General features: G+C 38.4%; 1 protein-coding gene across 12 annotated transcripts in view; it reads right to left on the reverse strand.

Moving 5' to 3' along the window:
* Positions 1 to 25,037, reverse strand: part of TMCC1 (transmembrane and coiled-coil domain family 1) — a 243,445-nt gene that overhangs the window by 129,258 nt on the left and 89,150 nt on the right. Inside the window, exon 1 of one of the 12 annotated variants that reach the window (XM_055381561.2) lies at positions 14,774 to 17,436. The exons of the other annotated variants lie outside the window; for them this stretch is intronic. Within the exon in view, the coding sequence (XP_055237536.1) occupies positions 14,774 to 14,812 (39 nt within the window). The 5' untranslated portion in view covers positions 14,813 to 17,436. Of the gene's footprint in view, positions 1 to 14,773; positions 17,437 to 25,037 lie in introns of those variants that run through there. 12 annotated transcript variants of the gene reach the window in all.

Raw genomic sequence — 25,037 nt, forward strand, 5'->3', positions numbered from 1 at the left:
TTGTTGCCTAAACTCTAGTGATCAAGGATCCAGTGATATCTTCCGGCCAAAGGAAAATTATTTTCCTTGCTTCTCTTTTGTTCTTCTCTAACAGACTGCTAGTTCTTTTGTCCAGACCACGTGGGCAGTAGGGCTAAAGACCTTCTGCCAGTCATACATGCTTAGCAAGCAAAACTTAAACAAGACATATTTTTCTAAGCTGAAATGTTCTAAATGCAAAATACAGTATTTAGGATTCTAAATATTCATAATCCATTTAGTAGAGTATATTAATAGACAAGGGTCTGCAATAAAAAACAATTTAGGCATACAGCAGTATTTCTTTTCAACATTAAGGTCAAAAGAGCATGAAATTAGAAAAGACAGGAATTCTAGTTATTATTTTATCACTGTGCAATTTCACTGGTGCCTTTGTTCCATCACTGATGAAATAAGGGTAATGATACTTTTCCCTTTTCTGCTTTCAGCACAGGTTGAATTTCATAATTCCTATAGTCCAGAATAATTACAAAAAGTGTACTATTTTCTCAAGGCAATGTACTCCCTTTAAAGGAAGAAAGAATGGTGATATGGTCTGGCTGTGTGTCCCCAATCCAATCTCATCTTGAATTGTCATCCAAATTGTAATCCCCACATGTTAGGGGAGGGACCTCATGGAAGGTGATTAGATCATGGTGGGGGGGGCAGTCTCCCCATGCTGTTCTCATGATAGTGAGTTCTCACAAAATCTGATGGTTTTATATGAGGCTTTTCCCCCTTTTGCTCAGCACTTCTCCTTCCTGCCATCATGTGAAGAAGGATGTGTTTACTGCCCCTTCTGCCGTGATTGTAAGTTTCCTGAGGCCTCCCAGCCCTGTGGATCTGTGAGTCAATTAAACCTTTTTCCTTTATAAATTATCCAGTCTCGGGCAGTTCTTTATAGTAGCATGAGAACAGACTAATACAGATGGAGTAACCTAACTGCACCCTAACAGGGGTTTTGTTTTGTAGTTTGTTTTTTTTTGTGGATCTTTTTTTCTTCCCAGAACCTCACATCAAACAACCGTATCTTGATTTGGCAATTCATTCAGAATTCCATGAATTACAGCACAACATTCTCTATCATAATACAGTATACAGAGACTTCCTAGCAGCAGCAAATCAGCTAAGAATGGTCATGTGCTTTCAGAAATGAATTGGTAGCAGAAATTAAACACTAAAATGTAACTTCCAAGGAAAGTTAAATTTTCTTCTTAGATTTTACTTCCAGTCAGCATTGCAAAATTCAAATATCTCTTATATTTTAATACTTAATTTTCCACACAGGCTAAAGCCAAGGTAATTTCTTAAGATCATTTTTTCTAATAACAGCCATATAATAAAACAATCCTCGAGTTCTTAACAATCACATTATCTCTTTCTCCAGGTGGCATTCTCATCATCTGTATTTACTATTTCACTAAAAATTCTTTCCAATATGACATCATATTTTAGAGATGCAAATAAGTATGCGTGATACATTTATGTGTTAGTTAGTCCTTTGATATTATGGGTAAATATCCTCAAAGCAGTAGTTATATAATTAAAAGTTGTTTTAAAAACATACTGAGAGTCTTTATGCTAAAGATTTACCTCTTTGAATTCTTTTTAGACCTTAGCAGATCAAGAGGCCTCAAGAAAAGGAAATATTATGAAGTCATATCTTTCCAAGTAAACTGCCAATCACGCCAACATCTACATCCTAAACGAAAATGGAACAATGTGCAGTAAAGCATTACTCTTTTTCAGTATATACACAATAAGGAGGTTTGGTCACTGAATAGTTTCAACAGGTCTAAAGACTATTTCTGGCTTCACTACTGCTATATTCTTCAATCTTGAGTTATCAATTACTTCATCTTCCTAGGCAGCAGTACAAGAGACAGATAACACCACTTTGTCACTTTAATCCTTAGCTGCCATGCCAGCAGAGTTTATTCAATCATATTTCTGATACTGAAAAAACTTTCATTTGACTTTACTGCCTCATCCCATTACAAGCCATTCTGATCCCCTTTTTTCACTGTTAAACTTCTCAAAGAAGCTGCCCATACTAACTCCATTTCCACATCTTTTTACCTTATCACCCTGTCATCTAACGTCCATCCTACTAAACTAAAATTATATTTCTCAAATTTTACTACTTTACCAACATAATGAGAAAAGCAGTAAACTGAAGGGGTCTGCAGGGAATTTAGGTTCAAGCCCTCAATTTGATAATTATAAGATTTGTATATTTAAGCATACCATTTCACATCTTTGCACATCACTTTCCTTATTTGTAAAGTGAACAGGTTAGATGATGATCTCCAGGGCCTCTTCCTCTACTGAACCTATAGTTGTATAACCAAATTCATCTTCATCTCTAATTTCTCTTTGGCATTTGACACTAAGCACCACCTCCACCCCTCCACCCCTCTATTATTTGCTTAAAGCCCTTCCATCCGTTTTTCGACTATTACCTCTAAGTTAATATCACCATTACCTAACTCTAAATTCTCTACTTCCAAATACAAAATCTTTTTACTTAGCCATTCTACCTTCATCAAAAAACATAATATACCCAAACTTGAATTTACACCCAATCCAACAAATCACTCCTCAGCTTGCCCCAAATCTCCTATTTCCTTAGATTCCTCAATACCCAGAGTCTTGGCTTAAAATGAAAACCCTGAGTCTTCCTTCATGTCCTTCCTACATCTTATTTTCATTAAATTCTATTAATCCCTGCTTCTAAATAACTAGTATCTTCCTCTTTTAAATTTCATCATTCATGGATTGTTTACTCTAAAAGCCTACTACCTGTTCTCTCAAACCTAATCCCTTCACTTTCCATAACATTCAGTATTCTCTTGCATTGTCCAGTATGATAGCCACTAACTACAGGTTGCTAGTTAAATTAAAATTAAAATTAAGCAAAATTAAAAATTTAGTTCCTCCACCACATAAGCTGCATTTCAAGTCACATGAGTGAGGCTAGTGACTATTACACTGGCCATCACAGATACAGATACAGTTTCATCCTCACAGAAAGTTCTATTGGATGGCTCTGTAATCTTAGGCAAAACCTCTTACCACACTATTTACACCATGGGTTTTCTTCTATTAAAGAACATGGGCTAGTTTTCTAACACTTATCTAAACCAGTCTAAAATCTTTCTCCTGGCATCCAAACTCTCCAGATTTGGCTCCATCAAACACCTTCATTCATTTTCTTTGCCGACAAATACTCTGTTGGTCAAGTTGTTTTCACTGATCATGTAGGGTACTATGCTTTCATTACCACATTAATTCACTCAATAAATGAACTATGTGGAGACATTTCTAGGTTCTAGGAATACTGCAGAAAATAAAGCAAATAGTACTCGACATTCTTTTTTTCCTCTTCTAGCACTGGCTCTCTGCCTATCTGCCTTTCAAACCTCATCTCCTTCAAGCTTTCTTAGGTTACCTTCCCCCTCTTTCAGCTCTCAGAACGGTTGTATATAGCCTACATTTAGACACAATTAAATACAACTTAGTTTTATCTTCTTTCATGCTTTGTCTTCCCAACTAGAATTTAAGCTACTTAAGGAAGCTAGCAAAGAACAGCAAGGGGGCCAGTGTGGCTAGAATAAAATGAGTAAAGAGAAAATAGAATATGATGTCAAAGAGTTAATGGAGAGCAGACTATGTGGGGCCCTAAATACCATGTAAGAGTGAGTGAGAAAGGAAGGCACTGGAGGGTTTTGATCCCGGAAATAACGTCATTTGGCTTAAGTTTTATTAGTATCACTTTGGCTAATAAAGCGTGTTAAGCAAGAACGGATGCTGGGAGACCAGCTAGGAGGTTAATACAATAAAACAGAAGAAAAAAGATGGTAGCAGAGATGAGTAGTTAATACCCAAATTTTAGGTATATTTAAAAAGTGGAGCCAAGAGAATTTGCTGATATACTGGGAATAAGAAAGAGGCATCGCAGATAACTCAAAGATCTCGGAGTTGAAGGATCAAGGTGCCATTAACTGAGATGGGGAAGACCAAGAGAACCAGTGAGGAGAAATGATACCAAAAGCTTAGTTTTGGATACTTTGAGTTTGAAATGTCTGTCAGACATTCTAATGGAGATGTCAAACAGGCAGCTGAGTTCTGTAGGTCCAGAGTACAAGGGAATGATCACGGCTGGAAATATACATTTGAGAATTTTCACATATAGGTGGTATTTAACACCAACAGACTGGATAAAATCACCAAGAAAGCCGTAAATTGAACTGAGCCTAGGCCACAGCAATATTAATTCAAAGGACAGGATGATAATGAGGAACCAGGAAAGGAGACTGAGATTGAGTGACTAGTGATAGTGAGGTGTATAGTATCCTGGAAGGCAAGTGAATAAAGTGTTTCACTGAGGAGGGAAAGATCAAGATGTAAAAGGTTGCTGAAAACTAAGATGAGAACTAAGAATTGAAAACTGGATTTAGCAATAGGGAAATACTGAACACCTTGGCAAAAGTATATTTGGGAGAGTAGTATGGGTGAAATGACCAACAACAGAACCAAAGTGATATTAATATATATTTTACGGTCTTCAAAGCTATAGAATTAGAATGGTACTAACAGATAGAACAATCTTTCTCAATGCTTACTCCTTTTTTGACTCTTACAGGGAACTACTTTTACTGGAGTAGAAGGGGTTGGAGGAAAGAGAGAGGGGCATCTCCTGGGAATGTGTGCCATCATCTTTTCTATGACTTTTCAGGTGGTTGCTGAGTACCATTTGATTACCATATGAACTGCGGTGTGTTATTTCCTTTTTTCTTTTATTTGGAGATAGACACAGAAAATATTTGGAAGCTAATAGAATCTTCCATTTATCAGCAAAAGTACTATTTCTGACAACTTTAATGGCAGAAGATGAAATATTGTTTAAACACTCAGCGAATTTAGAAACCAGAATGGAGACTTTCATATAGACTGCATCCCTTAAGAAAAGCTATTTTACAGTAGCCTTTTGACTTAATTTGAATAACAGGCAACGTGATTCCTGAAGTCACAAAATATAAATTCAAAACTTTACAAAGCCAAACAGATATATGTTTTTATTGTTACTATAACAGTTGGGTTAGGTATGTCAGACCCAGGGACAGCTCAAGTATTGTGTCACTACTCTCTTCAGATGAATGACATAAGATTCCTTTTACTCTCTTTAGCTAGATTCAGAAAGGTATCAGATCCTTATTAGTCTCTATATATCTAAATATCTAAATGTACTTGCTCATTGAATAGAAACGGGAAATCTCATTAGGGTATTTCTAAATACTGATGTTTATGCAGGAGTCTAAATGATAAAAATCCATAGAGACACAATTTCCTAAATCTCAAGGTCAAGGAAACACGTAGTTAGAACACAGAAAACTTTCCAATAGTCAGTACAGCTCTAGCATTTATTTTGTGATCATTTTTTTTTCCACGATATACCCCTTATTAAATGTGGTAGATTATCACCTCCTGACAAAGACCTTCATCAATAAAGTAGGGAGATCTATTTTCCAACAAGCACCAAAATAGAAAAAAAAAAAGGACTGAAAGTTGCCTTCAGGGCCTGTTTTAAGTATTTGATAGTTGCAAAATGTGGTCCGGAATATTACTTTATACTTAGGAATTTTAAATACCATTCCAAGCATATTCACATCCATTGTTTCATTTGCTTCTATGAGGTAGGAGGGTAAATAATCATTATGCCATTGTAAAATTCAGGAACTGAAGCACAGAGAAATTAAATGGTCTGTCTAAAATTAGAATAGAAGAACTCCTCTACCTTGAAATCTTTTCGTCACACCAAAAAGATGAAGTTAGAAATGTGGATACCTATTATTCAAGAAGTAGGCTGATAATTTATTGCCATTTCTGATATTCAGACTTGTCTGATAGCTCGGAAAGAATATTGGCAGAGACTACAATATTTGCATATCTTTCTGAAGATCCAACAAATATTTGGTATCTTCAATGTGTCAAGCCTTATCAAACATGGTATCACTCTGCAGTAGAATGAAAACTGGATTAGACGTAGCCTGGGGTGAAGATGGCAGTGGTAGTACGGGAAGGGATGGGAAAAAGAAGACAAGAAGACAAGCAAAGTTTTGATTATTCCTTATACTCAAATTCATTCATGAAACTTTTTTTTTAGCAGCTACCAAGTACCAGACATTATTCTATGTTCCTGGATATAGAAGTGAATTAAAACAGAAAAAAGTCCTTGTCATAAGGTTTATATCGGGGTAAGTTACAGGCAAAAAAAAAGTAATATGCTGGGCATGGTGGCTCACGCCTGTAATCCCAGCACTTTGGGAGGCCAAGGCGGGCGGATCACGAGGTCAGGAAATCGAGACCACAGTGAAACCCCGTCTCTACTAAAAATACAAAAAATTAGCCCGGTGCAGTGGCGGGCGCCTGTAGTTCCAGCTACTTGGGAGGCTGAGGCAGGAGAATGGCTTGAACCTGGGAGACGGAGCTTGCAGTGAGCCAAGATTGCGCCACTACACTCCAGCCTGTGTGACAGAGCGAGACTCCGTCTCAAAAAAAAAAAAATTATAAAAATATATAGTATGTAAGATAATGATAAATACATGGTGGGGGGTGGGGAGAAGAGTGTGTGGAGGGAGTGGTTTTGCTATTTCATAATAAAAAAGGACAGTCAGCTAGACACGGTGGTTCGCACTTGTAATCCCAGCACTTGGGGAGGATGAGGTAGGAATCTGAGGCCGTGAGTTTGAGACCATCCTGGGCAACATAGTGAGATCCTATCTCTACAGAAAATTTCAAAATTAGCCAGGCATGGTGGTGCATGCCTGTAGTCCCAGCTACTTGGGAGGCTGAGGGAGATCACCTGAGCCTTTAGTGATCCCCTTCAGCCCAGGAGTTTGAGGCTGCAGTAAGCTCTGATCACACCACTGCACTCCAGCCTGGGTGACAGAGCAAGACCCTCATCTCTTTTAAAAAAAACAAAACAGTCAGTGTAAGCCTCCAGAAAAGGTGACATTTCAGCTGGGACCTCAAGAAAGTGGGAAAGTAATCCAATACAAATATTTGGAGGAAAAGTTTTCCAGGTAGAGGAGAGAACGAGTTGATAACTGTATTTAGATAACACCCAACCATTGGGGCTTCAAGATGAACAAGGATGTTCATGCAAAGGACGTGCAGCAGAGCTGTGGTATGTCTGAAATACAGCAAGAAATTGGATGTAGCTAGAGTAGTGTCAGTGAAAAACAGTAATAAACAAAGTAAATGTTCATCTTTACACCTAACTCATGACCCCCAATTACCATGTTCCAAGTTTTCTCCAAGTTAGAATATACATAGAATTTACATTGTATGCTTTAAAATTTCTTGAAGTCCCAAAGGTTGGGTGTTATCTAAATACAGTGATCAATAGCATTTCATAAGGCTCAAACTCAAGTAACCATTCACCACTAGATACTGAATAGACTGGGTCAGATTCCAATGGTGCCCAAAGAGAATCTGTTGATTGAGATCAGCCTTTATGTCTAGTTTCCTAAGTCTCAATACACGCACACACACACACACACACACACACAAACACACACACACACACATACACACACACAGGAGTAGTTACACTCAGGTGTTGTTTATACCATGTAGATCTATGATCTTCAAATAATTAGAAGACAGTGAAAGAATGTCAGACAAGTTTATTAAGGCTTTCCAGCTACAGTTCCATATATTAATTGATAATATTAGGCAACCTACATATATTACTTAGAAGAGAGTTTCCTAGATTTACCCCTCTATTCCCTCCACAGAAGTTAAGACATTTAGTTTAGCAACCCCATTACCTTAAATATCCCAGAGAAAATGTAAATTTACTCTTAGAAGATTAGATTTTGAAAGGACGTTCATGTTAGAACTTACCCTCACTCTTTTTTTTTTTTTTTTTTTTTTTTTTTAAGACAGAGTCTTGCTTTGTCACCTAGGATGGAGTATAGTGGCGCGATGTTGGCTCACTGCAATCTTCGCCTTCTAGGTTCAAGTGATTCTCGTGCCACAACCACCTGAACAGCTGGGATTACATTACAGGTGTGTGCCACCATGCCTGGCTAATTTTTGTATTTTTAGTAGAGATGGGGTTTTGCCACATTGGCCAGGCTGGTCTCGAATTCCTGGCCTCAAGTGATTCACCTGCCTCGGCCTCCCAAAGTGCTGGGATTACAAGTGTGAGCCGCCGTACCCAGCCATGTCAGAACTCCTTAAAAAGAACAGATACTAAACATGGCACGCCTTTCCCTCTCAACAAAATATTATCTAGTGATGTTGCTCCCTTTCTGCAATATTTTCCTCCTGTCCTTCATCTATTATCAGTGATTTGCATACGAAGGAATTCCTCCAGGAGTATGCACCAGACTGGTGAGGGGCTTTTCAAAACCCCTCCCAAATGATCTCTACTTTGAGCCTAAGTCATATTCTTGAGATATGCTGGGGGTGACAGGGGAAGGAGTCTTGGGAACCACTGATCCAAATCCTCTAGGTCCAGCTAAAATCCTATTTCCTCTGTGGGACTTTTCAAGTCCACCTCAGGTTCAAAGGAAGAGCTCCTTCCCTCTTCTAAATATATATTTATTCACCATTAATTTCACAAAAATTAAAAGCTCACGTTAGCATTTTAACTGTCTTATCTCCCCAGTTATGATGAACTTTCCCATAAGAGTCATAGCAGCATGCTTTGTCTAACAAAAGGTACTCCTGTTCCAATATATCATAAAATGAAGAGAAATCTGTTTTGTATGAGGTAAATTTCCATTTCAAGGAATGTCTGTTTTCACAAAATTTTGTATTTTCTCCTAATAGTATGAGGTAGAAGAAATCTACATCTTCTCAAGTGAGTTTATGATTAACTTGATGAGTTTTCTTGCTATTCTCAAATCGGAATTATCCAGACCTGGCTAGAAACTAAAGTCTAAGCCCATTCATTAAAGTCTTGAATTCACTTACTTTTGCCAAGAACAGCTATATAAAATTAGATTCCTCCTGGTATAAAATTGGGTGTTTTCTTAGATATTTGCTATCAAAAGTCATTTTTCTTGGAAATATACTCTGGCAGCACATAAGAAATCACCATATGTTTTATATCACAAAGGGATATTAGATAATGCTTTTCACATGAGAAACCTTCAGAGAGGTGAAATGACTTACCAAAGTCACATAGCCATGATTTACTTAATTTCAATGACAAAAACCTTTGGAATAAATTTTATTAAGTGAAAAGGAAAGCTATGAAATTTTTTTTATTATACATGCTACCTTTGGGTTTAAGATGGATTCTTCTCACACTAAATTTCCAGTAAATAAGGGAAACGTGATCTGTTTCTTACAACCTATATGATGGAACAGACTGAAATTTAAGAGAGATTTCCTGTGCTACCACAAGGGAAGTTGCATGTCCATTGTTTTCTTCTTATTAAACATATTTTTCAGTAGGATTTTGTTACAATTCCTTGTATATAATGAATGCAGAGGTTAAGCCCTAACCTCTGAGTGTCCAAGAGAACAAATTCTTCTTTTCATAGTCTAATGTAAGCCAAAATGATAAAAAAAAAGAATATTTCACATTATTATTACAAGCAATTTGGCATAATGAGTAAAATGTGTTCCTGCCTTTATCAATGATTCCCAAAATATGCTTTCAGAACAGTATGCTTAATTTATCCAAAAAGAGATGCATTTAAACAAGTTTTTTAAGTGTTAATGATTCTATACTACAAACTTATGTGTTACTTACAAAGTTTATCTTCAACCTGTGATTAACACAGATGGTTGGGAGAAAGTTCCAACCCAGGAGATTATTTTTCAGCTACTAAACTTTAAGAAAACTATTGGCAATGGTTTTCATTGAAGAATAACAAGTCTGAAATTTACTTTCACATTATGAACTTGTAACACATTTGAACTAGGGCTACTATTTAAGGAAGTGAATGTACCTGGTAAAGAGTTTTAAAAAGCAAGTCTCCCTCCTATCCACCTATGTCTCCAACTCCTCCTCACAAAGGCAGTCACTGTTACCTATATATACACAAAAGGAAGGGGAAGAGTATATGTGCATATATTCTAAAGTAATTTTAAAGAACAGTCACATCTCTTTTTAAAATGATACTCAAATCAAACCAGCAGATAGCTGTGTACTTAAAAAATAAAAAACTAGCACACTTCCAAGGACATTTAACTACCTTCTCTGGGTAGCATATTTTGCTCTCTCAGGTCTACATGGTCAACAATTTATTACTGTTGTTATTTTTTAAATTTAAAATTTAAAAATTTAAATTTCACTATTATGAAAACATTTCAGAATTATACATATTTCTAAATTAGTTTCTCTATTTTTAGCCTATTATTTCCCATAGGGAGGTCATTCTCTATTCCTTATCCATTCCCACTACATCAACAATACACGACATTGATCTTACTGGGGTCTTATTTTTTTTTTTTTTTTTTTTTTAGACAGAGTGTTGCTCTGTCGCCCAGGCTGGAGTGCAGTGGCAGGATGTCTGCTCACTGCAAGCTCTGCCTCCCGGGTTGATGCCATTCTCCTGCCTCAGCCTCCCCAGTAGCTGGGACTACAGGCGCCCGCCACCACGCCCGGCTAATTTTTTTTTTTTTTGTATTTTTAGTAGAGACGGGGTTTCACCGTGTTAGCCAGGATGGTCTCGATCTCCTGACCTCGTGATCCGCCCGCCTCGGCCTCCCAAAGTGCTGGGATTACAGGCGTGAGCCACCGCGCCTGGCCTTACTGGGGTCTTATTTCATGTAACAGAAGAACATCATCAATCTTCCTATTCTGGTTTTGTAAAATACCAAAATGTTTGATCTCCTATAATGTCGGATATTTGAGTATTCAAGTTCTAGAAAGCAGATAGACATATGCATAGTAGTAATTAGAATGCTACCTGATTTAAGCCTCCTAGAAGTGGGTTAATGATTAACAAGGAGATATTACATTTAACTGTTAGTAAAATAGAAATGCAAAACATTACATTTCCAAGTATGAAGTTTGTCAATGTCTAGAGTAACTTAGAGAAAATTAATTACATAAAAAGCATAAGAAGGAAAGGTATGTCCTTCCATTATTTGAAAACATGCATCCAGTACTGACTCTACCTATGCATTCAGGACTGTTAATTACATATAATACTATACTACTTCACTGTACCCACCTAGTGCTTATCATTAAGAGGGTTCAACATACCTTTTAAAAACTGTAGTAAAATATACATAAAATTTACCATTTTAGTCATCAAAATACTTTTAAACAACCCTAATTAACCTACTCAAGATGGAAATAAGAGATCTCTATTTACTTTTAAAAAGATATCAAAGAAAGATTAAGTCAGTCATGTATCATAGGCCATAAACCCAAAAGAAATCAGGTAGAAATTCAAAGGAAACTACTTCTGAAAAAACAACAGGTTTTATTAAAAATTCAAATTCTGACCAACATTTCTCCACTTCTTTTTTTTTGAGATGGAGTCTCGCTCTGTCGCCCAGGCTGGAGTGCAGTGGTGCAATCTCGGCTCACTGCAAGCTCCGCCTCCCAGGTTCATGCCATTCTGCCTCAGCCTCCCGAGTAGGTGGGACTACAGGCACCCGCCACCACGTCCGGCTAATTTTTTGTATTTTTAGTAGAGATGGGGTTTCACCGTGTTAGCCAGGATGGTCTCGATCTCCTGACTTCGTGATCTACCCACCTTGGCCTCCCAAAGTGCTGGGATTACAGATATGAGCCACTGCACCCGGCCAGACACGCCAGAAATTTAGGGAGGCAGTTGGTATGGGGAAACAGAATGGGTTTGCTTGTTAGACCTACGTTTGACTCGGCTTCCTGTTGATCTTGTCCAAATGACTTAACTTCTCTGAAACTCAGTTTCTTTTAATGATAAAAAAACAAGCTGATACTAACTCAAGAATTAAATGAAATATCCACATTGACAGGTTCTAGACTATTTTGGATGGCTCACGCAGGAGACATGGGGCAGGAAGAAAAAGGTTTCCTTAATAAGTATTTTTGAAGTCACATGTAAGATAACTATAAAGGAAGAAAATGATCTAAAATGGCAAGGAAAATTGAGAACTTTTCTGTGAATCACATAACTGAGATCCAGTCAAAGAGAATAGGTGAGCATCTTTCTTAAAATGGACTGTTTTTTACTTCACCTAAATCTTAATTTACTTCCTTTTTTCTTAACTCAGATGTGAACATCTACCAGCCTACAACAATCATTTGAATATTTTAAGGAAAATATCCAGTGTAAGTAAGCATGACTATCAACCTTAATATAAAAAGCATCTAAAGTGGGTATTAGGCTTAAAATTACTGCAAACATTTATATCTTCTTTCAGAAAATTTCCAAGAGAAATTAAAGAAATTTAAAGATGGTCACATCAGTACTTTCTTTTTGTTAAAACAGGAAATTGTTTTTAAAACTCAGATCTTAAGACAACTCTACTCCTGTGGAAAATTACTTATTAGCAAAAATGCTTGTTACTGAAGTCGGAAACATCTGAAATTGCTGTTCAACTGCATATATATATATATATATATATACACATATATATATATATATACACATATATATATATACACACACACATATATATATCTATGAAAAAACAATTTCATTTTGAGTGTTCAATATGTGCCAGAAATACCATAAACTGGAGTATGGCAGGTCCCTGGCTCTCAGGTAACCTATGGATTTAGCTGAAAAGACAAATAGAGGCACGATGCATTTGCTGATTTTTTTTTTTTTAAAGACGGAGTCTCACTCTGTCACCCAGGCTGGAGTGCAGTGGCATGATCTCAGCTCACTGCAGCCTCTGCCTCCTGGGTTCAAGCGATTCTCCTGCGTCGTCAGCCTCCCAAGTAGCTGGGACCACAGGCACGCACCACCATGCCCGGTTTATTTTTATATTTTTAGTAGAGATGAGGTTTCACTATGTTGGCCACGCTGATCCATTTGCTGAGTTTTGTTTTTTAAACTCACTAACATAACTATTCGGTTTCTCCTTCATATTTAAGTGCCTTACAGACTGAAATAATTAAAAATATTTTTTCAGTTCATTACTCTGATAGAACAGTAAATTTGATAGACAACAAATTTCCTTAGATTTGGTCTAGATCATCCATTATAGGATCCATAAATCACATTCAAATGAGCAATAAGGGTACCAGGAAAAGGAATGAAAAAAGGCTACATCTTTGAGCGTTTTTATGTAATGTACCTAAAGAGAGGATGCATCCCATTCCTTCAAAAGTGTACTTTTTGTAAATCAGTCATATACATAGTATAGAGTGAAGAGGGTAAAGTTTAAAAAATAATTGGGAGAGAAGTATTGGCAGCAAAATACCCATAATATAGTTACCTTCTAATTAGAAAATTATCACCTGGCTCTCAACTATCAGACACTCTTGTGCAGGAATGTCACTGCCCTGATATCTACCCATCTGCTTTTTAAATGTACTATATATATGAAAATACAAGCGTTGGAGGACATTGAAAGAGCAACAAAAATGATTCTTTTTATTGTGTAAGAGAAATGTGGAGGCCTTCAAACACACACACACACACACCATGGAGCGGGGGGAAGGGAGCAAGTTAAATATATTTTAATACTCCTAAAAACCCCTTTAGGCTTAGGAGTCCCAAGAAAAGCTATGCATATGTGACACAGGGATGGAAGCAAGCACTTTGCTCATTTCTGCATCAGTGCACACACTCTACACTGGGGTCACCTGTGAGGGAACTAAAGGTTTTCCCTTAAGATCACAATACATTTCAGGATCTAACAATTCTGATTAACAGCCAAGGCAGTGAAGAATGCCTACAGACTTACTATTTGTTTAAGCTTCTGTATTCAGGGAATGAACCGTGACACAACTGAGCCACCAACTGCTACATTTTTTAAATGGAGTTTTAAAGAACACAATGGGTTTTGAAATAAAGCTCAACTCTTACCACACCTCTTTCCATATTAGTTTCTGCACTAAATGACTGGGTCAAGGAGGGCTGGCTACAGGCAGAGTGGATTTCATAAATCACCATCCCCTCTTAAATGAGTGCTTCACCTTTTTACTATTTTAAGTATGATTTTCTCAGGTTAAAAAAAACTTTTCCCCAAAAGCTGCACACATGGAACCTGCTTTTCATCAGAACTCTGTTTTTTACAAACTGCTTTGTGAGCCTCTCTGTAACTGCTTTTCATATACTTCATTAAGTATTCAAGTTTCTCAACACAACCACTCATTTTAACATTTTAATGCAAGTCTTGCTCATTGAACTATTTTGTGGTAGTTTTTCTCAGTTTAATAGTGAAATGTATGAAAGCACTGATTCCACAGAGAAGAAGGCTTTCTCCTCTTGGTCCACAAGCTGACAGATTAATTGCTTATTAAATATACACTTTCAACCCACAATTATCTCTTTCACACACACCCTTCTGGAAATTCTATCTCAGGAGCAAACTACAACTTTGCCCAAATTCAGATGACAGCTGCAGTTTTAGGGGAACACAATCTGGGGCTGCCAGTGCAGTCAGCCTTCAAGCTTTGTGCCTGTCAGATAAAAGAACAAAAGGCAGTGCTTCCTCCCTCAGCCCCTCCTTAGCGCTGGAGGACGGCAGGCTTGACAGAACAGTTCCAGAGAAAAAGGAACCATGCTGAAGCAAGTGAGAGTTTCCCCTCCACAAACATAGAAGACTACCAACCCACCTTGGATAGCTGCCTCCTGAGGCTAAAGCGCTGAACCATGATCACCCAGAGGATCTTCAGACAAAGCAATCCACGAAGGGTTTTTTAAATAACAGCTTCTTGGGAAAGTCGGTGGCAGAACATTTTGAAGACTGCCAGAGAAGTGCAAAGAATTTCCCCGGGAGTCTTAGCAAACTTGGAAAGCCTTCATTGTTCTATCAAGAGATACTGGAAAACCTACGTGGGAGAGGGCAGGGCGGGTGGGGCAGTAATCCTGAAGCCGCTGCGCCCAGTGCCAAGCTCTTCTAGCACTTCCTGTGAGTCAGCTGTGAGGGGTCCAGACACAAGGACCACCCCTTCCCTTTCCACCAGACCAGTAGGCGAGGATGCCGCTGTGGTGCTACCTGAAACTCCAGAGGACAGACCTGATGTTCCAGTCTCTGTGGGAGGAGGAGTGGTGTGCTGGGGTCAGACAGCATCTGCTCCAAGTAGGAGACAGGCAACTGCACCAATTCCTCCCCTCTTCAGCCCTCCCGGCAGCAGAGAGTGTCCACTGCAGACAGCAACGCACCCTTCTCTACCTCCACCTTAGGTAATCCTTTAAGGTGAGGCAGTGTGAAAAAAAGGTGGTGGTGAAAAGCAAGCCCCTGGCTGTACCAGCTCCCTGCTGAAGAAGGAAACTCCTCCCAGCTGGGCTCCGCAGCTGTGCGGCTTTGTCTAGCATAATTGGCCAAGCCTTTCCTCTTATTCACAGGGAGGGGTCCTGCCTCAGGAAGGAATGTCAGGTGCAGAGAGGCATACTCCGACGGTGACTTCAACTTGTGCCAAAGTTAAACACATTAAAGTGGCCTCCTGAGGTAATTGCCCTCTCTTGTTGGAATGAAGTAATTTTTTAAAATCTACACACAAAACAAAAGGAACAGCTCAGAGTGAATCAATGCAGGTAAAGAGGTATGAAAAATAACCATAAGAGCAGTTCCAAAGATAAAAATATTCCCATCTTTGCCACTCTTCCTCTGTTTGGGTCTGCTTCCAGACAACCACTGTGAGGATAACGTTTCCTTTAATGAAACTTTCCAGTCTATGTGGTCCTCTTGGAATTGTTCATTACTTCTGAATGAATTTAGTACTGTTTAGGGCAGAACTCATTCGTATATTTTTTTCCCCTGTTCCAGTGTCTCTCAATTTCCTGTGAGCAAAGTTATGTCATATGCTACATTTAAAGCCTTTGTTGGAACGAACCTACTATGTGCAGTCACTATGTTAGGCAGTTCACATTTATTATCCTATTGATTTATCAAAACAACCTTATAAAATCTGTATTACAATAGTCCTCCCTTACCTACAGTTTGTTCCCACAGTCAACTGCAATCCAAAAATATTTAAATGGAAAATTCCAGAAACAAACCATTCAGAAGTTTTAAACTGCATGCCGTTCTGAGTAGCATGATAAAACCTCATGCCATCCTACCTGGGATGTGAATCATCCCTTTGTCCAGCATATCCAGCCCTGGCTCCCACCCGCTAGTCACTGAGTAAGCGATTTGGTCATCAGATCGACTGTTGCAGTATGGTAATGTTGTATTCAAATAACCCTTATTTTACTTAATAATGGTCACAAAGCACAAGAGGAGTGGTGCTGGCCTACTGTTATAATTGTTCTATTTTATTGTTACTGTTAACATCTTACTATGCCTAATTTCTGAATTAAACTTTATCACAGATATGTGTATAGGAAAAAACACAGTACAGTCGTAACTCACATGACATTTCAGTTAACAACGAGCCACATATATGACAGTGGTCCCATAAGATTATAATACTGTATTTTTATTGTACCTTTTCTATGTTTAGCTATGTTTAGATACACTAATACATACCATTGTATTAAAACTGCCTGCAGTATTTAGTACAGTAACATGCTATATAGGTTTGTAGCCCAGGAGCAACAGGCTATACCATATAGCCGAGGTGTGTAGTAGGTTATGCTATCTAGGTTTATGTAAGGACACTCTACGATGTTCTCACAATGATGAAATCACCTAACAATGCATTTCTCAGAAGTTATCCCATTGTTAAATGACACGTGACTGTATATACAGGGTTCAGTACTATCTTCAGTTTCAGGCATCCACTGGGGGTCATGGAACATATCTCCTGTGGATAAGGGAAGACTACTGTAGTATCCCAGCTCTTCAAATAAGTAGTAATTTCTCGCTCTAAAACCTCAATATGGCCAGGTTCAGTGGCTCATACCTGTAATCCCAATGCTTTGGGAGGCTAAGACAGGAGGATCACTTGACACCAGGAGTTCAAGACCGGCCTAGGCAACAAAGCTAGACCCTGTCTCTACAAAAAGTAAGAATAAGAAAATTAGCTAGGTTTGGTAGCATGTGCTACCTAACTACTACTCAGGAGTCCTAACTATTTGGGAGACTGAGGTGGCAGGATTGCCTGAGTCCAGGAATTTGACGCTGCAGTGAGGCATGATGCTCCAGTCTGCGCAACAGAGTGAGACCCTATCTCTAAAAATAAAAACCAAATAAAACGTCAATATTATTGTGAGAAAATCATGTAGTGTTTGTAACTTTTTTCTTCAGGTAAGAAACACAAAAAAATGAATTTGAAAAGACAGGTTTCTATGCAATGATTATTCTCAACTATGCTCGTATCATACACTACCAGTATCCAATTATCACCAAATAGGATCTAAAATTTTACCTAAAAAATAACACGCATAGGCCAGGCGCGGTGGCTCACGCCTGTAATCCCAGCACTTTGGGAGGCTGAGGCAGGTGGATCACGAGGTCAGGAGATCGAGACCATCCTGGCTAACACGGTGTAAACCCCATCTCTACTAAAAATACAAAAAATTAGCTGGGTGTGGTGGCAGGCACCTGTAGTCCCAGCTACTCGGGAGGCTGAGGCAGGAGAATGGCATGAACCCGGGAGGCTGAGCTTGCAGTGAGCCGAGATCACGCCACTGCACTCCAGCCTGGGCGACAGAGCAACACTCCGTCTCAAACAAACAAACAAAAAACACGTATTTCATAATATCTCGGGAAGAGCAGAGAAGATGCATCAAATTCAAACAAATAATAGGCTGCCAAGTCTCCAAAAAAAAATTACCTAACCAAAATGTATATACAAAACGTTTAGGCTGGGCATGTGTGCTTATGCCTGTGATCCCTGCACTTTGGGAGGCCAAGGCAGGCAGATTGCTTGAGCTCAGAAATTCGAGAGTAGCCTGGGCAACACGGTGAAACACCGTCTCTACAAAAAACACACAAAAAATTAGCTGGGCATGGTGGCATGAGTAGGTGGTCCCAGCTACTCAGGAGGCTGGAGTGGGAGGATCACTCGAGTATGGGAGGTGGGAGCTGCAGTGAGCGAAGATCATGCCACTGCACTCCAGCCTGGGCGACAGAGAGACCCTGTCTCAAAACAAAACAAACAAACAAATCTTTTACTCTTAAAAACCTTAAGCAGAAAGAAGGTTGAACATATCTAAGTGTATTTTTTGTAAACTTCCAAAGCTAAAAAGCTTTTAGATGAACACCTATAACAAAAAGTAAAGACTCCTTCATACCAAGGTTCAGAGAACACAATATAACCTAACATTTAAGCTGTTTAAAATTTAATTCCAAGTGGAAAGTAGGTTGACAGAGCACCCGAGTTGTGTGCCTTTTTTTTTTTTCTTTTTTTTTTGAGACGAAGTCTCGCTCTTGTCCCCCAGGCTGGAGTGCAATGGCATGGTCTCAGCTCATTGCAACCTCTGCCTCCCAGGTTCAAGCAATTCTCCTGCCTCAGCCTCCCGAGTAGCTGGGATTACAGGCGCCTGCCACCACGCCCAGTTAATCTTTGTATTTTTAGTAGACATGGGGTTTCACCATGTTGGTCAGGCTGGTCTCGAACTCCTGACCTCAGGTGATCCGCCCGCTCAGCCTCCCAAAGTGCTGGGATTACAGGCATGAGCCACCATGCCCAGCCGCCTTTCTGGTTTTTGAATGGTAAGAGTACCAGTACCTCCATTTTTCTCGCAGAGATAGTGAAACAGTATTCTGAAATTATCTCCTAGGAATGTAAGAAGGATTCATGAAATACTGATGCGGAAATAATGAAGTGCCTTACAGAAAGACACACTGTCTTAAACACAGTGTTTCTGATTGATATCAGAAACTAGAATCCCAAATCATTGCTAAAAGATTCTATCCAAAAAAAAAAGGAAAGGAGACAGGGGTGTGAAACAAGTGGTAAGTGAAACTTAATTTCCCTCACTAACAAGGCAACCTGCTTTCAGCCTAAAGAAGTGCTCAGAATGTTTTCTACTAATGAAATGGAAAAATAAATAGTAATAAAATCCAGCAATTTCTCCATTCTAAATTGCACAGACTTGTTAACTATTTTCCTACAAACTGCCCAAATGGGAATAGCTCATTAACAAATAACAAAGTAATAGTCTCTCTCTTTCAGAAATTATTATTCTTTTAGTTACTGTCTACATTTAAAGCAAGGAGTGAAGAAATCTATTTTCAAAATGTTTAGTCAACAATGCTGCCAGTTTTAGGGTTTTCTGTGGCATTTTAGGCCCCTTAAATGAGATTCTTTTGGCAATCCCACAATAAATAACAATACAGATAGCATATTTTATTATATAAGAACAGATTGAGTAATTTATGTAGTTATTTACCAAAGCCCATGCAACTGTCAATATAAATAACCATGAAAGTAGAGGAATTTGTTAAGTAGTAAGAAGTTAAAAGATGTTGGTGATCAAAAATTTGAGTACCATATACAATTCCTTAACTTGTGAGGGTTGATTTAAAGGGCAGCTGACCTTGCCAAATAAGGTCTTTATTTGGATGACTTGGACACGGCTCTTTGAAACATGCTAAATTAAGCCTGATTCCTTCTATATTAGCAATGTTTTGGGCTCCACATTTCTTTATCCTACAAAAACTCGTATCATGCGTTACCTGCAGTAAATGCATGAAAGGAAGAAAGGACGGTAAGAAGGGAGGAGCAGAAAGTAGTTTCAAGAGGCTATTTGGCCCAGTTCCTTGTATCCAACTAACCCAAGGTTGTTGCCTATTCTGTAATGGTATTTTTCAGAGATGGCATTTCCATATGCTCCTCTATCCTCTCTTAGCAAGGTTATGATCGAGATGTTAATTTTCCTAACATGTCCTTACTTTAAAAACATTTTCTGGGGCCGGGCACGGTGGCTCACGCTTGTAGTCCCAGCACTTTGGGAGGCCGAGGCGGGTGGATCACGAGATCAGTAGATCGAGACCATCCTGGCTAAAACGGTGAAACCTCATCTCTACTAAAAATACAAAAAAAATTGGCCGGGCGTGGTGGTGGGCACCTGTGGTCCCAGCTGCTCGGGAGGCTGAGGCAAGAGAATGGCATGAACCCGGGAGGCAGAGCTTGCAGTGAGCCGAGATCATGCCACTGCACTCCAGCCTGGGCGACAGAGCAAGACTCTGTCTCAGAAACATTTTCTATTAGATTCCCTTTGAAGATGTCTTGAAATATCATACCTATACACAAATTTATTTTGTGTATATGTGTATGTATGCACATAAACACATTCACTGTTATATATATATACACACACTCACAGCCATAAACATATAAAGATATAAAACATCTATGTCCATATCAAGATATAGAATATTTGCTGCCCCAGAAGGTTCCTAATGTCTTCACTGCTGTTTCCCCAATAGGTAACTGTAATTGACTTCTATCATAAATTAACTTTGCTTGTTCTTGTATTTCATATAAAGGAATCTTGTGTGTGGTTTCTTTTGCTCATCATATCTTTGCAATCCATCCATGTAGTTGTGTGTAACAGTTCTTTATTATTACTTTATAGTATATGCCAGTGTATGAATAATGCCACAATTTATCCATTCTACTTTTGAATCTATGCTGTATCTATTTTTTCTCTATTATAAATCTGCTATAAAATTATCACAGATTGTTTTGGAGCTCATATAGCATATTTTTCTTGGGTATATGTAGCCTAAAAATGGAAATCCTAAAGGACAGAGTAAGATTTACATTTTAGCAGGTATTATTAAACGGTTTTCCCTGTGGTTGTACTAATTTACACTCTTACAATAATGTATGGAAGTTCCAGTTGCTCTACATCCTTGCCAACTCTTGATTTTTTTTTTTTAATTGGATCCATTCTGGTAGAGGTGTCATGGCATCTCATTGTGGTCTTGTATATCTTCCGAGGAAGTTACTTAGAACTTTAATTTTTAATCTTTAGACAAAGCTATTTTTAAAATCTCTTTAAGTTCCTTCTGTCGTTTTTCTCATTTTCTATATATCCGTCCATCTGAGTATTCATATAACACTACTCTCCTTGACAATTTAACATTATTCTCCAAGTAGTCATATTTTGCTATTTAACCTTTCAGCATGGCTCTCTAAATATACAACCATTCATTCCATTACTATTTATTATGTGCCTACTAAGCATCAGACATGATTATTTTTCACTATGTTGCAAAGAACACGTAGCAAATTATATAAATGAAATAGTTACAAGGTATTTCATGTGCTGATACGTTTTCCCTCTCCGCACATCTCACACTACTTTTTTTTTTTTTTTTGAGATGGAATCTCGCTTGCCCAGGCTGTAGTGCAGTGGCGCGATCTCGGCTCACTGCAAGCTCCGCCTCCCAGGTTCACGCCATTCTCCTGCCTCAGCCTCCGGAGCAGCAGGGACAACAGGCACCCGCCACCACGCCCAGCTGATTTTTTGTATTTTTAGTAGAGACAGGGTTTTGCCATGTTAGCCAGGATGGTCTCAATCTCCTGACCTTGTGATCTGCCTGCCTCGGCCTCCCAAAGTGCTTGCTAGGATTACAGGCGTGAGCCACCGTGGCCAGCCTAGTTTGGTTTTTTTAATCCAACCAGTATCATACTACCCATATTATCTATGACCTCCTTTTTTTTTTAAATTCAACAATTTACTCAGAAATTTGTCAGTACATATATCCTACATTATTTTAACTGCCACACAGTACTCTACAGTATAAACATAACAATTTACTTAGCCATTCTCTTGATGACCATTTAGGTTACTTTCACATTTCTGCCAGTACACGCCTGTTTTTGTTTTGTTTGTTGAGTCTTGTCCTGTCACCCAGGCTGGAATGCAGTGGCACGATCTCAGGTCACTGCAACCTCTGCCTCCCAGGTTAAAGCAATTCTCCTGCTTCAGCCTCCTGAGTAGCTGGGATTACAGGCACGCACCACACCTGGCTAATTTTTGTATTTTGTTGGCCAGGCTGGCCTCAAACTCCTGACTTTGTGACCCACCCACCTCGGCCTCCAAAAGTTGCTGGGATTTCAGGCGTGAACCACCGTGCCCGGCCCATGCCTGTTTTTGCATTTGTGAGTTGTTCTCTAGGGTAGATGCTAACATATGATCCTACACTCAAGATTCCGCCTAAATTCATTTTCTCTAGAAGTAAGATCAGTCCACTTCATGTCGTTTCTACTTCTTAACTCACAGCAGTTTCTGGACAATTGATCATATACAGTGACAGTTCTTGTACATTTATATGTTCTATATGGCTCCTGTACCAAATAGTGTTATTTAGTGTTTCTGGCATCAGAGCTTTCAAGTTAAAAATTAGCACTTTGAAGGATTCCATCTTATACTTTATGTATCTCAACTGTACACTACCTTACATAGAGCAGACATTTAATAAATATTTGTGAATGCCAGGAAAACCTTAAGACACTATATAGTCTTGTCTTGGGAGTAATATGTAACTATTCTATTACCTTATTTCTACACTCCAACATAAGATTGCATAAACTCTAAAGTTGGGTTATCAATGCTTTGAATTTTTCTGTTTGTAGACATGGGCCTCACAAAGGACAAAACCAAATATCTTACTCAAGTCCAAAATATTACACCTATGATTCCCTTTTATTTACACATTGTACAAAAAGAAATAAATTATCTGGCAACATTTATACTTCAAAAAGTGATACTTGAGAGTATACTATCATCAAGATGGTGAACTAGGAAACATATGCCTTCCTTCCCACAGAGATATTGAGTTTAAAACAATATGTAAACTACAATACCACTGTAAGAACTACAGAGACCACTGTAGTCCCAGCTACTTGGAAGGCTGAGGCAGGAGGATCGCTTGATCCCAGAAATTTGGGGTTACAGTGAGCTATGATAGTGCCACTGCACTCCAGCCTGGGTGACAGAATGAAACCCCATCTCTTAAAAAACAAAACTATAGAGACTAGCTGTGAAGCAATAGCACCTAGGCCATTGTAACCAAGACTGTATTCCTGTGAAAGGAGGAGGAAAACTTGTGGCATGTCGCACACCTGTTTGTGCCCCTCTCTCCCTACATGACATAGCATAGAGCAACCATGAGGAATCTCTAATGAGATTCAGGACACACTATTCCAATTTATGCCACCTTGGCATTTGAGAAAACTGTACAAAGAGGAAAGTCTCTCTAATCTTCTGTTTTAGTCCATTTTGTGTTGCTATAACAGAATACCAAAGACTGGATAATTTAAAAAGAAATTTATTTACAGTTCTGGAGGTTGGGAAATCCAAGGTTGATGGGCTCACCACTGATGAGGGACTTGTTGCTCCAACATCCCATGGCAAAAGACATAAAGGCAAGAGAGCATGCACAAGAGTGAGAGAAAGGAGCCGAATTCTTTTATCAGGAACCCACTCCCATGGTAATGTCATTAATTCATTCACGAGGGCAGAGCCCTCATGACATAATCATGTTTTAAAGGTCCTACCTCTCAACACACAAAATGAAATATTATTCACCCTCAAAAAGAAAGGAAATTCTATTATATGCAACAACATGAATGAACCTTGAGGACATTATGCTAAATGAAATAAGCCAATCACAAAAAGACAAATACCTTATGATTCCACTTATATGAGGTATCTAGTGAAACTCCAAGAAATGAAAGCAGAACAGAGAGTGAGGGGAGGGTAGAAGGAAAGGAAGAGTTACTATTTAATGGGTTTAGAGTTTCAGGCTTGAAAGATGAAAAAATTTTGGAAATCTGTTTCACAATAATATGAATACACTTAACACTACAGCACTGTATACTTCAATATGGTTCAGATGGTACACTTGTTATGTGTTTTTACCACAATAAAAAAAGCGATACTAATTGCACTTCTATTTTCATGTATGCCCTTTGATTCAGCACTTTTAATTTTGTTTCCTTAAACCTCACTTTCCTTTTCTTGCCTTTAGGCATGGAATTCAACAGATGACTTTTTCCAGAAAAGTTCTGACACCTCAATACAAGGCTTTAAAGACCCAGAGCACACACAAACACAAAAGGCTTACTGCCAAGAATCCTTATAAATGAATAAATATCTACTCTTTTGATTTCTTTTTAATACCTTATTACTTATAATCACACAATGTTAAAAAATAATTATTTTAAAATATAATCAATTTCTTAGTCCTCGTCTAAATTCCATCTCTCATACTTAGCATCTTAAAAAGGACAATAATTACATTAAAATAATTAGAACACTAAATGAAATAATTATATGTCTAAGGTTTTGTTCTCAGGTGGTATTCCTTGCAATCGTTTGCAATGCCCAGAGCACACTGAACATGAACATTACCTTAGTCAGAGAAACAAACAACTCTTCTCTTACAGACTACAAAAACATCTGTAGCAGTGAAAAATGAGAACACTGGTAAAAATAAAAGCCCCAAAGACCACATGCATGGTTAGCAAACCAAGCAATAAGGGAAAGTTGTTTAGAATTGTTAAGTCTTCCTATTAAGAGACCACTTTAGCCTCATAAAATGTCGTTCTTTATCTTTGGTAATACTTCTTGCCTTAAAGTCTGACTCTCCTGATGGAAAATATAATGCCATGCAAATACTAACCAAAAGAAAGATGATATAACATAGTTACATTTTTTGTGCTATTCTTTGAGTGGTTACCCTGCAAATTATATCGTATGTTCTTAACTTACAGTCTACCTTAGCCAAATCCAAATAATACAAGGCCTTTTACGTCCATTAGGCCTCCCCTGACCCCTTTGGCTATTGTTGTTGCATATTTTATTTTTACAATGTTTTAAACCCCAGGACAGTTTTATTATCATTTTGAAGTTCAACTACTAACCTAAGGAAACACATAGGAAAATTATACACAGAGTAAACAAAATTAAGTAATACTATTTTGGCTAAATTGAAATTTGCTGAAATCCTATACAGGTCCATAGCTTGTC

This window comes from Gorilla gorilla, chromosome 2 (genome assembly GCF_029281585.2).
Source record: "Gorilla gorilla gorilla isolate KB3781 chromosome 2, NHGRI_mGorGor1-v2.1_pri, whole genome shotgun sequence".
Taxonomy (NCBI): Eukaryota; Metazoa; Chordata; class Mammalia; order Primates; family Hominidae; genus Gorilla; species Gorilla gorilla.